The sequence below is a fragment of the Neophocaena asiaeorientalis genome, unplaced genomic scaffold, assembly GCF_003031525.2.
Source record: "Neophocaena asiaeorientalis asiaeorientalis breed wild unplaced genomic scaffold, Neophocaena_asiaeorientalis_V1.1 scaffold142, whole genome shotgun sequence".
Classification (NCBI taxonomy): Eukaryota; Metazoa; Chordata; class Mammalia; order Artiodactyla; family Phocoenidae; genus Neophocaena; species Neophocaena asiaeorientalis.
The window spans coordinates 3,527,488-3,543,073 of record NW_020174563.1 but is presented as its reverse complement, the minus strand read 5'-3'; the positions used below and the strand labels follow the sequence as shown (position 1 = coordinate 3,543,073).

Sequence of the window (15,586 nt, the reverse complement as noted above, 5' to 3'; positions counted from 1 at the left end):
GGGGGTTGGGGGGAGAGGACAGCCCATCATCCCCTCCTCCCTCCAGGGACCCGCCCTTCCTGGCCTGGGCTGGCACTGGGCTCGTGAGTTTTCTCCGGATGGCCAGCCCATCACGGAGTCTCCCAGCATCGGTGCCTTCCTGATGTGGGTGTTGACTACCCGGCAAAAGCCAGTAGACTGGCTGCCTTGGGAAACTGTCCCCTCCAAGGATAATTGTAGCAGACTCAGTGGTTTCCCCAGGAGTGCCAGTGTGTGTCCGTTGGTCCCTGGACACTCTTCAGACCCTCCTGGGCTGGCTGGTTCTTCGTGTGCGTGGCTGGCGTGGCAGCGGCGGCGCCGTGAAGAGGCTGCTGGAGCCGTTATCTGTGAGCAACTGGCAGAAGCATTTGTGAAAGGCGTCTGTGTTGACAAAGAAGTGACATTTTCCCATTTTGGTCCCAGTTTATCACGTTGGAGGGCAGCTGGCGTTGTGAATGACTGCTTTATAGGATTTTGTGAGTGCTGTAGGTGAGGGGGATGTTATTATATCCACACAGCAAGGTTGGGTCCTTCTTCGGCTTGGCGTTTAAAACCTCCAGTGATGATGGGTCTGCCCCGTGGATCTCCAGCGGCCCTTGTGACTGACGGGGTGGAAATCAGTCCTGCAGGGTTGTCCTCATTTAATAGGGACAGCCAAGCTACAAAACAAAGGACAATCGTAGGCATACTCCCAGTGGAACAAGGAAAGGGGCCACACGCTCTACTTAGAGATACAAGTGGCAACATACCCGCTCCTCCACCTTTCCTTAATGACTGTGATTTAAAGCACAGAGACAGTTGCAGAGACTGTATGAGACTTGCTGTTTTAATTCCCCGCTGAGAAGTCAGCTGTAGGAGATCACCAGGAGGCATTCCTAGAGGACTTCTTTTAAGTTCCGATGTCCCTGCATGTGGGCATATTCAGTGGTGGTACTATCGTGACCTGGCACCTGAGCAAGCCTGGCTGGAGCTGAGTATTCTGGAGCACACAAAAATCATTTTTGCACTGCTCTGAAGCCTCATTTTGTTGACTTTGTGGCATGTCTTAGCTTTATGTACGTGTGTTGCTCCTTTGTGTTTTAACTAGACCTCTGTCTCGTTTCTTCTGATAGTCATCAGGTTGCTGACCTGCTCCCTTATGACTCAGTTTCTCTGTTGCAGGCTGTGCAGGTGTGGTGTGTAAGTTTTGGAGGTGAAGGGAGGGCAGTTTGTCTCCTGTATGAGAACAGGAAGACCCGTTGCTGCTGCCGGGCAGCCTGGTATTAAAATAGCCACTGTCTTGTTCCTTTGGAGTGTTTTTTTTTAATTATTGCAGTAAATGATTTATTTGCTTTCATTTATATGATATTTACTATTCATTAGACCTTATTATTTTTCATTTTTCTTTCCCTTATTTTCTCTGTATTTAAAATTTTTTTTTAATTATTTATTTTTCGGGGGCCTTGCCATGTGGCATGTGGGATCTTCCCCGACCAGGGGTCGAACCCGTGATCCCCTGCGTCCGGAGTGCGGAGTCCTAACCACTGGACCCACCAGGGAAGTCCTATCAGAATTTTATAATCAGTTTCTTGTATGGAATTCTTTGTGTTTGTTAAGAAATGTGTTGAACTTAATTTTTGATACAGTTGATTAATTTTGTGAGTTTTGAACTTAAAGATAAATTTCCTCCAAATGTTTTTTTTTTTCATTCAGTCTGAAATCTTCTTTATCTAAATCTTCTAGATTTACTGAAAAATGTTTATTTAGTTGACCGAAACAGACATCAGATTTTCTTTGGCATTTAGAGTCTCTGTGGATTGTAAGAATATTTGAATTTTTCATTGAATTCCATTTATTGACTGAGTTATGTTTTACGTTTGTTGTTATTAGGAGGCAAATATGGTAACATTCTATTTCAGCAATTCCCAAATAAGATTTAATAAGTAGTCTCTATATATTCTATCCCTCTTAGGACTTGTAAGTAAAAATTTGTAAAACTGGAGGATACTTTACATATATACACACATATATAAAATGCATATGTATATTGTATATATGTATGTAACTATAATATACAAAAACTTTATAACTCATCCCCCAATTTATAAAGTTATCTCTTAATTTTCTTTGGGACAGGAAGGATTAATTTGATAAAGTGAGTAATAAGACAATGGCTGAGGATAAAAAAATCACTGAACATATTTTGTCTGCCTACAAGTAGTTCTGTAGATAATTATTTAACAAAAATTAAAACCTACTTAAGTTTATATTAAAACTGCAAATATAATGTTGAAGTCATCATTAAACATATAATGTGGAAATAAATGGAGATGAACTCTATCTGACTAGCCCTTGCCTTACGGTCGTTGTTCCATTTAAGAAGCATTGTGCTACGGGATGCCCTGTTTTCAGTGTAGTAAAACAAGGTCCTGGATATCAGATTGTTGGTAACGTGGTGGTCGTGGTGGGGACACGTGTGTATAGACAGATCTTCCTGCTGGTCATATTTGAAAGTGTTTTAAATGAGCAACAAAGTTGTGAGTCGAAAGTAGGGAGCCGTGAATTCTGACCGCAGGGTTGGAAATGGTTTCTCAGAGGACAGGAAATTTGAATTAGATGTGTAGGATTTTTGTGGGGGAAAAGTCGGGATAGAGGTTTCCAGGAAGAAGAACATGGTAACTATGATGCTTCAGGGACATAGTTTTAGGAATTCAGTGTGGCTGGAGTGTAGGTTAGAAAAAGGCAAAGGCAGGAGCTGAGGTGGATAAATTAGGTGGAAGGCAGATATTTAAAACTGTTTCAAGTCAATTTTAAGTCAGCCTTAAGTAGGGTCCACACTATGTTCATTTCTAAATGATGGACTTTCTCTAACACCCACTGTGGTGTTTCTGTCCAAAAATGTGTTGTTATACTCCAACAATTAAAATATCCTTAACTGGGCGCATTTTGATAATTGATGTAAACAAATGTTAGCATGCCTGTTTGTACATTTTAGAAGCAGCTTTTCCTTTCACAGTTAATAAGGAAAACTACCTCCTTGGAGCTGGTGACGTGTCCTGACCTGAGGGACTACTTGGGGCAGGATGGTTTCAGGGTAGCTGCCAGGTGACCCTTCCAAATGGAGATGTGTTAAGGATGGTGTGTCTAAGTGTAATTCATTTCCTCACTTTGTGGTTTGTTGTTGGTGACAGCTTCCACAGAGAGAGAGGCAGGCATCCTTATACTCAAACAAGGACCACATCTCAGATTCCTCTCTGGCTGCTTCTCTGCCTTTGGGTGGGCCTTGCCCACGTTTGGTCAGTTTCTCAGTGTTGAATAGGTCTTCATTCCTGCCTCATTTATCCTTCTGGGATGCACTATGCCTAGCGGGACCCATTTCCCTACTGCAGTCAGTCCTAGGTAATAGCTTTATTCAATGACCTTGTCAGAAGTAATACCTCTGAGCTGCATGGTGCTAAATCTCATGCTAGAAGTGGTTTGAAAGAGTTAAGTGCTTAAGTGCTCCGGAGCTGAGGGGCAGTGATTTAGGGACTGACATTTGTTGGGATATCTGGATGTCTTTATAAGGCCTTCTGAAGAAAGGTTAGGTACTTGGCAGGTTAATATTTTATATTCTTTTTATAGATTTTATTTTATATGTTAATATTTGCATACTGTGATGAAAATTGGAAAACATTGCTTGAGTCACGTAGCTTATTTCTTTATTAGCAAGTTTATATTCCACTGTCTTTTTCTTTGAGTAGCTGAATCACTTTGGATTTACTTGGCACTATGATTGGTCACAAAATAATAGCTTCTATTGTTATTAACTATTTCTGTAGTAGTTAAATACTTGAACGTTCATGAAGGACCTGCATACAGTATGAGTTGCTTTCACGCAGGGTAACTTGAGTGTGAGGAAGAGAAGATTCAAGAGGCTGCTGGAGTGGGGACCAAAGTTCTTGCTTAACTCTTTTTTTTTTTTTAAATAAATTTATTTATTTATTTATTTATTTATTTTTGGCTGTATTGGGTCTTCGTTGCTGAATGCGGGTTTTCTCTAGTTGCGGCGAGTGGGGGCTACTCTTCGTTGCGGTGCGCGGGCTTCTCTTGTGGAGCACGGGCTCTAGGTGCATGGGCTTCAGTAGTTGGGGCACGTGGGCTCAGAAGTTGTGGCTCACGGGCCCGGTTGCTCCGCAGCATGTGAGATCTTCCCAGACCAGGGCTCAAACCTGTGTCCCCTGCATTGGCAGGCGGATTCCTAAGCACTGCGCTACCAGGGAAGTCCCCCTGCTTAACTCTTACCTTGAATGTTCCACGCTCGCCTTTAGGGTACTTGAGAGCCAGGCCTTAGTGGATTAATTACTGTATGGTTGCTTTGGGGGAGTTTCCTCTCTTTCTTATACTTTCTCATAAGATTGTGGATGTAGGAAGGCAGGAAACTAGCTTCTGTCAAGTACCTTTTAAGTGCCAGATGTTTTATGTACCCTTTCTCTTTTATTCCCAATTATCACTCTACAAATGAAGTGTTTTTATTTACATTTTCCATTTGGGGGAGTGAGACCCAGTAATAGCCCCAAGGTTATATATCAGATTAAGAGGCAGGGCTTGGGTTTGGACATAGGTCTGGCAGAGGCAGAGTCAGTGTTTTTACTCCTATGGCATACTGGATTAATATGGGATAGGCTGAAGCCTTTAGAGAGAAGAAATAACATGTTCTTAAAGAAAGCTGACTAATTTTGGTTATAACTTCAGCATCAAGTACAGCTAGGAAAATAGCACTAGAGAAGTGATTTTCTCATGACCAAATACACAAGGCACATTGTATAAATTTTCTTGTTAAACATTATTCTTATCAATAAAATATATTATAATTCTAGGACTTTGTTAGTTGGGTAACAGAAAAAATAATAAGTAGTAAAACTAACTGTTGTTGACGTGCATGGGATGGTAAAAAGTCTCCCTTAAAATATGAAATACTTTAAGATCGTGGTATTAAAATCCTTCTGATGGTGTGATTTAAACCCATACACAGTGAGTGCCAAGTGAGTTGGAACTTTTAGAATGTCCAAATTGCCTTCAATTTAATTTTTACAAAATCATTAAAAAAGCATTTCTTAAGAGGCAAGTGTCCATTTCCCCCCCAGAGTTTATAGTCCAAGATACTTTTTTCTAAATGAATAAAAAGAGTTAAAAAGGCATTAATCTCCCACGAGGGTCGGCGAGAGAGTTGCACTTAGGTATTATTATTGCCTCATTTATAAACCAGGATCCGGAGTGACTCCATAAGGTCATAAGACAAGCCCGCGTTGCAGCCGGGGCTGGAGCCGATGTCTCCCACCTCTCCCAGGGAGTTGGCAGTCATCACAGTTATTAATATCCCACTCGCCACTTGCTGCTAGCCATGAACATAAATATTTTGTTGGCATTTTATCTTCACGCTCCTTACGTGCCAGGCTCCCTTTCTTTTCTTCTTTCACAGACCCTTCTAATAATTCACTCACGTTCCTGTCTGACCACATTGGCCTTCGCCGTGAAAGTCACACGTCACCCTGGCAGGGAATGTGAAAGCATGTGGAGTTTGCATACTTTCACTTTGATCTGAAGGCCTTTTCTAGACTTCCCTCTTTTTTTTTTCCTTGTGTGCCTGTGCGCGTGCGCGTGTCATGGGGAGGATGGTGATTAGAAATACACTTACTACATTAATATGACAATGTCCCTGTATGTATAGTAGGAAACAGTAAAACTGTATTGCTCTTTAAATAGTTTATAACATATATGTCCACCCAATTTATCACAGGACTGTGGTTTGTTTAATAACTGACTCATTATCACAATCTGAAAGCCAGAATACTAGGTAAAGAATAAGTGTGGGCTGCCTTTTCATACGGCCTCAAGTTAAAAGCCTTCATCTCAGAGCACAACTTTTCTTTGCGGATTACAGATGCCTTGAAGTTTTTTTTTCCCCCCCACCTCTATAAGAATATACAAAAATTGTCACAAAACATGAAATAATGTTACGGAAAACACGGCCAAATTTAAGAAATCTGGCTTAGGATACTCTGAAATGTTATTGCTAAATGAATCTTCGAAGAAAATGAATTCCTTTACTGGAACAAAAAGTAATTTATTATGCATTTCATGGGTGTCTGCCAAAAGAGTTACTAGCAATATGAAGATCTAATGGATAAGAATTAAATACAATCTGTTAACTCTGTGTTTAGACCTATTTGTTAATTTTCTCTGAAACTTTAATAATTAAAAAAAGCATCTCCAAAGATAGGTGTTGACATATGTGATCATTCGTGATTCAGCTACCTATCATATCAGGGCCAGTACTCAAAAGAGTTTGTGAGCCAGAGCAAAAAGAAATTATTTTATTGACCTCAGATTTTAAGGAAGCTTTGAACAAATAACAGGTATTGATTTCAATGTCATGTTGGAGTCTTTTGAGTGAACAATTCCAAGTCATTATCTGATGATATTTATTTATTTATATTTTTTTGCGGTACGCGGGCCTCTCACTGTTGTGGCCTCTCCCGTTGAGGAGCACAGGCTCCGGATGCGCAGGCTCAGCGGCCATGGCTCACGGGCCCAGCCGCTCCGCGGCATGTGGGATCTTCCCGGACCGGGGCGCGAACCCGTGTCCCCTGCATCGGCAGGCGGACTCTCAACCACTGCGCCACCAGGGAAGCCCTCTGATGATACTTAAATGATAATTTACTTGGTGTACTGCCCCTTTTGGTAGGTGTTAGCATGGCATGGTTTCACCAGAGCTGGTGCACACGCTCCAGAATCATATTTTTATCCTATTAAACGCGAAATACTTTTAATTTAAAGCTCTCCTTATGTTTAGTCACTTGATTCATGGTGAAGCCTGAATATGGTCTGAAGTTTATCCTGGGGGTTCACGGATTAGCAGCTGGAAGGAAGCAGTCAGGCAACCAAGCGCTAGCTCCAGCTCTGTGTGACTATAGCAAACTGCCAAGGTTTTCCTCCTACTACTAAAGGGGAAGAGTAATTCCTACCATCTGGTCCTTAGGAGTGTAGTGTAGCACAAGTGGGAGATGCCTGCAGACCACTTTGAAGCTCAAGAAGAATAGCACTATTTAAATATAACCTTGGAAGTTAATAGCGATGTGCTTTATTTGCATGGAATTTTTTCCATCCCAAGACATTAGACATAAATATCATTCCCTTTCTTAATGGGGTGAATTTAGAGATGTAAAACTATTGTGTTCACAAAGTAACCATGTTTAAATACTTTTATTTCCCTGATAGCAACAATTTTTCATTCGTTATGATTCTTAGCACTTTCATAATGCCTTCTTGTAAATGCTGCTTGGTTCTTGGACCGTGGTCTGCTTTGTCTCGTAGATATGGCCAGAGGAAGATGCTCATCTAAGCTCCTAAAAAGCCAGTCTTTAATAAGATCCTAATCCATCGGGTTTTACATCTTACCTCTGGATCTTTCACCACTGAATTTGACTAGAATAAAGCCGTCCATTTTGATTCATTTTTGAAGATAAACTTTTTCTTTAGTAGGCCAGTGACTTCAAGTTGTGGGACAAACCCTTCTTCTTACAATTTATATTTGTACATCAGTGTTTTGCTGATAATCCCAGAGTACTTATAAACTTGGGGCCATGCCTTTCTTTATCACAACATGCTTGCTGTGTGTATGTACAGATGCGTAAAACAGTTTGCTCCTTTGTCCAGAGTAGAGTGTGTGTAGAATAATTATTTCCCTCCTTGAAAAGAGAAGCATCCTGGCTATGGATATAACCCTGCCAGCTCAGGCCCAGAAGGGGCACGAGGGGTCAAGGGGACAGCCAGTGAGCTCTCCTCAGTAAGGAATTTGTTTGCTAAATTACAAAAAAATAAACTATTCTGCTAAACACTGAGTTGGGTCATCGGCTGAGGTGACCGTGACTCTCCCTTCTTGAGCTTTATTGAGCCCTTGTGGGAGACTTAGAGGGTTTTGTTGTGATTGATGGTTTTCACGTGTCCTGGTGGAGACAGAACCCGTGTGTGTTTGTGTATCTTCCTAGTGTTACCTCCTCAGCTATTGGGTCACTTTTGTGTCTGGTCCTGTTCCCTCCATCCAAACTGAAATGACCTTGGTTTTTAGAGTGGAAGTTAAGGCTTATCTGAAAGTGTTTCTCCTTTGTTAGGAACTTAGACAGAGCTTTTAATTTTTCTTTTGAGGAAGGATGCTATCAAACACCACAGAGTCTAACCTAGAGGTGACCAAAGCAGAGAAGAGAGCTTTGGCAGTGAGGGGTGGCTGGCTTCCCCTCACACAAGGAAAAGCTGTAACCACAACTTGCTTAGATGTGTAGGAAGGACAGACCAGAGGCCATGGAAGCTGACAGCCCGAATCCAAACTGAGGAGGCAGTGTGATCATCTTCAAAATCCTGTGCTCTGGGAATGATCACGCACCCCCCAGCCTGCCAGGGGTGCCGAGGTTTGTTTCTCCAGATTGTGAGGCAGCGTTAGGAGAGATTATAGTGTGGCAGGCAGACAGAGCACACCCCAGCGGACTCCTTTTTGGTTTTCTTCCTCAAAAATGAAATTCCTGTTTATAATTCACAAGCCAGAGAACCTCTGTAATCCTTCTGGAAAGGCTGTGTCCTTTAAGGGTTCCCTTTGCTCTGACGTGTCACCTTTCCAGAGCTGCTTCGTGGGTATTGTGGGAGGCTGTCTCTGAGCCTGCCTGTAATGGGACGTGACAAGGCTCATGGCTGGTGAGCCCGCTGTGAGCCAGACACTGCTGGGCATCGGCTAGAGGAGCTCAGCAAGTCAGAAATCCTTGACATCTAGATACGTGTCCGAAAATGAGTGAAGGCTTATTTTCACAGCAAAACAATCTGGGTGATCCAAAGATCACTGTGCTGCCTCACGGGCCAGTGGAGATTTTCCACGTCCAGGTCTGCAGCCGCGACTTGTCCCTGAAGTCATTTATTCCTTTGGGGGGGGGCGTCCGGCCAGTTGCTGTGGGTCCCCCACCTGACCCGGCCTGCTTGCAGTGCTAAGCCCGGCCTGGGTCGGTGCTGATAACACATTCTTTCAACAGGAAGTGCCTCCATTTTCAGTCGTCAGTGGGAGGGTGGAGGCCGATAAGCTGGGAGTGATAACACAGAACAGATTTCTGCTCCACCCTCGTCTTGCACTTTGATCAGAGAAAGAGCCAGGACCTCCGCCTGTCGGAGCTGCCTCCCAAAGAAGGAAGGATGGCTCGGCTGTGGGCGTTCAGCACACTCTCCTCTACTGTTGTTCAGGAACTTTCGGGGGATTAGGTTGGTTTAGGGTTAGTGACGTGCCTGCTCTGGCCTTGTTGAGATGTCTGCGATCTGATCCTTTCAGGGGTTTAAGTAGACGTGGGAAAACCTTAACCGTGTGTGTGTGTGTGTGTGTGTACTGGGTCCAGGGTCCTAATAAGTTATCTCTGATTTTTTCCCCCAGATTGAACTGATTCTTGAGAGGTAGCTCTTGAATATCCCCAGTGAAGGGAAGGCACTTAAGATGACAATGTGACAAGCCGGGTTTCTTAAGGAGAGTCGTGCTAATTCTAGCCGTCTTCTGCTGTTAGAATGCCAGTTTCAAGAGCTCAGGTTATATACTGTTGCACCCATCTGTGTACTGTGTTTGGGGTTTTCACGTACCTGGAACTGTGTTGCACACGTGCATGGCTGGCTGGGTTCCAGCCTATGCCAGGTGGCTCAGAGGTGACCTCAGGGGTGCATGGGGGCCCATCTGATCCTCCCTCCACTCTGATTCCCCCTGTTTTTCATGCTGCTTTATGACTGTCCAGGCTGGCTCATTTCTCAAGTACTGGTGCCTCATGTTTCTGTTCCTCTCCCCCAGTTAGACTGCAGTAAGCCACTCAATTAAAATATTCAAAAGGAAGGTATACATGGCTAACTGGTTGGGCCCTCCCAGGTGGTCCCCAGTCTTCCACCCCACGCTGGGTTCTCTTGAAATACATTTGCATGCACACGGGTAAGTTGTAATTATGACCTAGAATTTCTATCCTGCTGTTTTTCACTTAACATGGCATTACAGGATTTTGTTACATGATCTTATTATTTTTAGTACTTGTACAGTAGTTCATTAAGCAGATATCCCTTCGTTCCCAAACCATCCTCATATTATGAGACATTAGATTATTTCCATGGTTTCCACTATTATAAGTAACCCCGCAATGGATGTCTTTCTGTGGGGAGCCTTTCCGTCCCTTTGAATTTTTTCCTTGTAATCCATTTCCAGAAGTGGAATTACAGAGCTGAGTAGGGTATAAAGTTCTTGATGGCTTTGCTAACTACCTTCTAAGGTGTGCGCCAGGGTATAACCCCGCCAGCCAGGGACGAGGGGGCTGGCGTTATCCATCCCAGCTGATCTCATCACGATGATCTCATTATGTATTGTGACGTGAAATTTCAAGTTATTTTTTACTGAGGTATGACTGACATAGAACAAAACGCTGTGCATCGCAGCATTCCGTGTTTAAATAGTATATCCCCATTTAAAAATAAGGTTCTCAAACCTTGGGCACAAGTACTTGTTGTATTTTTTTCTGACAAACTCAGATGTTGCTTTCGATTTCCAATGAGCTGATATTTTTTTCAGGAGCTCATCACTCACGTAATTTGGGGTTTGCCTGCCATATAGCTTAACGTTTTTGTCTGAACGAAGAAGACAGTAAATATGTACTTCAACAGCAGCTTTTGGGACTGTTGTTCAGGTGTAAGTGTAGTGTTCAGGGTATTAAGGTTTCTTTAATGCGGCTTATTTGAAAAAGGGCCGATGAGCCTTTGGAAGGGCTGCAGGAGCACCTTGCTTTCTCTCTGCGCAGAGCCGTCAGTGATGATTAGAGTAAGGTCATGGCTGTGGTGGTTTTCACTTAGCTCTGGCTGAGTTCGTAGGGCTGCTCCCACCCAGTGATGGCGGCACCTTGCCTGGTGAAGGCTGACATTGGGGAGATTCAGTGAGGTCCACGCTCCTTCACTACAATAACAAAATTCTCATAGTGTCAATAGCACATACGTATGTAGTCTTGACTCTTGTCAGACACTTTCACGAGGGCTTTACATACACTAATTTAATTCTTTTGCAGCAACCTTCTGACATATGTGCCTCTTTATTTCCATTTTCTAGGTGAGGAAACTGAGGTACAGAAAGTTCTAGGTCAGACCCTCTAGTTTCTCTCTCCCACAGAATCTTTTCTGACTCATTGCTTAATATCCTTCCCTTTCAGCTGTCTTGTCTTGTGAACGGACCTCTCCACATCCTGCATGCTTCCAATTATGAGCACCCTTTCTTCACCCGCAGCAATAGCTTCCCTTCATGGAATATTTAACATGGCAAGGCATTCTGACGTGCCTGCACACATTAGCTCCCTTAATCATCACAAACATGCTTGAGGTAGGGCCAGTTTCCCAAGGAGGAAGCTCAGGAGGTGGGTGGCTGAACCAGGGTAGAATTTGAAAGTCCATGCTGGTCCTACCGTGCAGGCTGCCTGCGGCTGTCCCCGGGCATCCTTTCCCCTCTGCGATTCCTTCTCTGACCTCTTGTTCTACCTCCCTGTCTCAGACACTCATAAACTCATGATAACTGTTGTGTGGTCTTACTTTCGAGTGTGTGCGTGTCCTAGTTCCCCACACAACCTGGGAATGACTGTCTCTCGGCCCCGGGGCCGAGGTGCCCTGCTCGTGTTTCTTGTTGTGACTTGTGGTGACGGCAGACCCCTCTGCTGTCTCAGCATTTCTGGCCATTTGAGGTGCGCTGCTTCCTGGGTCAGTCGAGGCACCCCCTCCATTTCAGAAAATAGCACTTGCTGTGGTGAAGTCAGATTTAGTCAGATAAATGCAAACGTGCCTTTTTGGGGAATAGGTAGATAATACCAAGCTGGGTATGACATTAGTCATTTATAAGGGAGCTCACTCTTTCTACTAGTTGTATGATAGCTCTTTTCTAAAATGAAGACTCTTTTTGTAATTGAATAGCATCCTTTTGTGTATTTCTTTGGGGGTTAAATCTGGATCTATTTTGAGTTTTCTTATAGCCGAGGTTCTGAGCTAAAAGTAATCACCGTATTTGTACGTGTAACTAAATCCATAGCTTTAGTTTGTTTGACAGGATTATTTCATCTATTTCACAAGAATCTATTTTAAATTTTAGACATCTCAGTGAGTTTGTGAAATTTGCTTTTTTAGGCACCCAAAGCCCTTGGTTTACATCTTTAAGTTTGTATTATTTAAAAAGAAGTTTGGGGGCAGGGGTAGGGACTGTTGCTGGATTTGCACAAACATTCATTTTTGCTAGGAAAGGGAAGGATTCGTTACCTGTGGTGGGGCCACACTTGGTCTGTCCAGCTGGGAGGGAATTGGGATGGGTGGACAGGAAGTTCCATGGTCACACTTCCCAAAATCCTACCTCTCAGTCCCATACAGCTATTGTGAGGATCAGAGAGAAAACCAGATCCTTTCTGGGAGAGGGTAGGACCACGCTGACTACTAGGCTCCTGTGTGGAGCCACGGAGGGTCTGGGACCCTTCCATTCAGTTCTCTCAGTGTCTGGTGCCCTGTATTTCTCTGAAGTGGATGTACCGTCAACTTGGCCAGACAGATGGATGTTTTAGGATTTAATGGGATTGTGAATGTAGAAAAGGAATGCTTTGAAAAGTACAAGATGTTCTACCTGTGTCAAAAAACAAGTATCCAGTAGTTTATGGAATGGAACCCTGAAAGCTCAGAAGAAATAATGGGCTTCAGAGCTTTTAGAAGGAAAGAAAGCATGTTTCACAAGTATGTGATTATGGCTAGATTTAAAAGAAAAAAAAGTCAAATGCAACTGTTTTCTCAAACCATAGTCTAAACATGATTTTAGTTATTTTGGTTTGATTTTACTAAATTATATCATGTTTGCTATTTGGCTTTTCTTATTTGGATGGAAGGAAGGAAGGAATGAAACAAGAGAAAGGTGACCTTTTGCTTCAAGAAATGATTGCCACGATCATGACAGATACAGGATGGTAGCATTTTCTTTATCACATGGTCTGCTTCAAACATGGCCTGTGCTTTAGGGAAGAATTAAATCCTGTGTATGCATGGGTTAATTTTCCATGAAGTCAGTGCTCAAAAATTTCATTTATCAGGTCTTGCTGAACTGTGTATCTTTCCTTCTCAGACTTTGATAGAACTGCTAAGCCTCGTGGTTCCGCTGTGTGTGTGTGTGTGTGTGTGTGTGCGTGCGCGCGCGTGTGTGTACGCGCCGTGCTCTGCCTTTTCTCTTTTGCAGTGATTAGATTGTGCGGGCATCCTTAAGGCCTGTTGACCTACGTGGTGTGGTTTGTTTCACTGTCGGAGATCTGAGTGTTTGGCACTTTTTACAAATAGGCCACCTCCAGTTCCCCTTTCCTACCTGCGTCCAGCTGCGCATCTTGCCTGGTGGTTCCTGCCGCGAGTTAATGGCGTGAATAGGATGCTGTTTCTAAGAGCAGACATCGCCCGAGTTAGGTCAGTGGCACCGTACCGCCCAGGGAGCAGCTCTGCCAGCTGTGCTACCGTCTCACTTGTTCCCGAATGTTTACCTAGCAGGGACCAGCTGCCTGACAATTTATTGGTAACTGTCTCTCCCCTTCTCTCTCTCCTCTCCATCCCCCTCTTCCATCAGGCAGGCGCCTCAGTGATGTCTGGAGCCGGGGAGAGCGCTAATCCCGAGAACAGCGAGCTCAAGTACTCAGGTCAAGATGGGCTGTACATCGGCGTCAGCCTGGCCTCGCCGGCCGAAGTCACGTCGTCGGTGAGACAGGATTCCTGGTGCGCCCTGGCCCTGGCCTGAGCGGCCGCGGGTAACAGGAGGAGGACACGGCCAGGGCCCGCGGGACCGCCTTCGTGATCTGCTTGGCAAGCAGTCCGGACTGGGCTGAGGGTGCCGACTGGACATCTTCCTCTGACACAGGATTTCCGTGCCTTTATTTGAAAGAGATGTATCTCCCGTGAGGCTTGCTCAGCCTTTAGCACCCTGACCCTGTCTTGAAGACCCAGGGAGAAGATGGACCGGCTCGGGAGAAGGGCCAGAGCAGCCCACAGCCTCCCCGGCCACGGCCACTTCCGGGGTCGGCCAGGGGATTTGATGTCCAGTGTGCCACTTCCAGAAACCTGGACTAGGAACCGGGGCCTTGCCTGCTAAGGAATATTGAGAGAGATTTTTAAACAAAAGTTTTATGTGTATTGCCCCAATTCCTGTGCATCTTCTAATCGGTTTTGGTTATTCCAGAATTTCTTCATACCTTTTCCGCCCCCAGATTTCACATGCGTTCGTGGAGAAGACCATTCGTTTGGTACACGCCTCTGGAGGCTGAGTCGGTTCTTGAGGTCTCCTGTCAAAAATATCACTCGGTTTGCAGGACTGCATCGTAACTGTAACATACACTGTGACTGACGTTTCTCAAAGTTCATATTGTGTGACTGACCTGAAGTCAGTCTGAATTTGTAAACAGGGTAGCAAACAAAAGATATTTTTCTTCCATGTATACAATAATTTTTTTTAAAAAGTGCAATTTGCGTTGCAGCAATCAGTGTTAAATCATTTGCATAAGATTTAACAACATTTTTTATAATGAATGTAAACATTTTAACTTAATGGTACTTAAATAATTTAAAAGAAAAAATGTAAACTTAGACATTCTTATGCTTCTTTTACAACTACATCCCATTTCTATATTTCCAATTGTGAAAAGAGAAATATTTCAAGAACAAATCTTCTCTCAGGTAAATTGCCTTATCCATTTGTTAAGAATTTTTGTACAAGAACACCAATATCTCCCCTTTATTTTACTGTGGAATATGTGCTGGAAAAATGGCAACAAAACTTTACTACCTAACAGATAACATTTGTAAATACTCTAGGCATCTGTACACACTATGATGAGGTCTCTGTAGCGTGACTAACCCACAGGCAGGTTGGTTTACGTTAATTTTTTAAAAAATGGGATGTCATATGGAAACCTATTTCACCAGAGTTTTAAAAATAAAAAGGGTATTGTTTTGTCTTCTGTACAGTGAATTCCTTCCCTTATAGTTTCATTTTGATACTGTATGTGGCTATAGCTATTCATATAAAGCAAGTGCATGTGATGTTTGCAAATTGCCTTACGGCCTTCTTTTCAATGAATTGTCCTTTTGGAGCTGTTTTATACCTTGGTTCATTTGAAGTTGGCACATGGAGTCAAGTTATCAACTTTCAACTTGCATTGGGGACAATTTTATAAGTGAAAAGGACCCAGTATTATAAGACATTTCTGTGATTATAAGCCTTCTGTTTAGGATCAATCCTTAAAAACATTTAAAAAGGCCAGAGTTTCTTTTCCTCTGAATGAAAAATACTCTGTGGCCCAGAAACAGAATGATTTCCTTTCTAGTTCCTCCCTTTTACAAAGTGCTGTGATATCTCAGCTCATCTGAAGTTAAAGTCTTTACATTCAGCCGAAGATATAAAATGATTTGAACAGCCCCTTTGTTTTTTCTATGTTGCTGCATGGATTTCAGGAAATTGGGAGGCTGTTTCACAGCACAAAATGATGGCATTTCATTTTGGCTCCCTAAC

General features: G+C 43.3%; 1 protein-coding gene across 1 annotated transcript in view; it reads left to right on the top strand.

Moving 5' to 3' along the window:
• GATA6 (GATA binding protein 6) overlaps positions 1 to 15,041 on the top strand; it is a 30,215-nt gene extending 15,174 nt beyond the window's left edge. Inside the window, exon 8 of the mRNA XM_024757921.1 lies at positions 13,652 to 15,041. Within this exon, the coding sequence (XP_024613689.1) occupies positions 13,652 to 13,819 (168 nt within the window). The 3' untranslated portion in view covers positions 13,820 to 15,041. The remainder of the gene's footprint in view (positions 1 to 13,651) is intronic.
• The last annotated feature ends 545 nt before the right edge of the window (positions 15,042 to 15,586 follow it).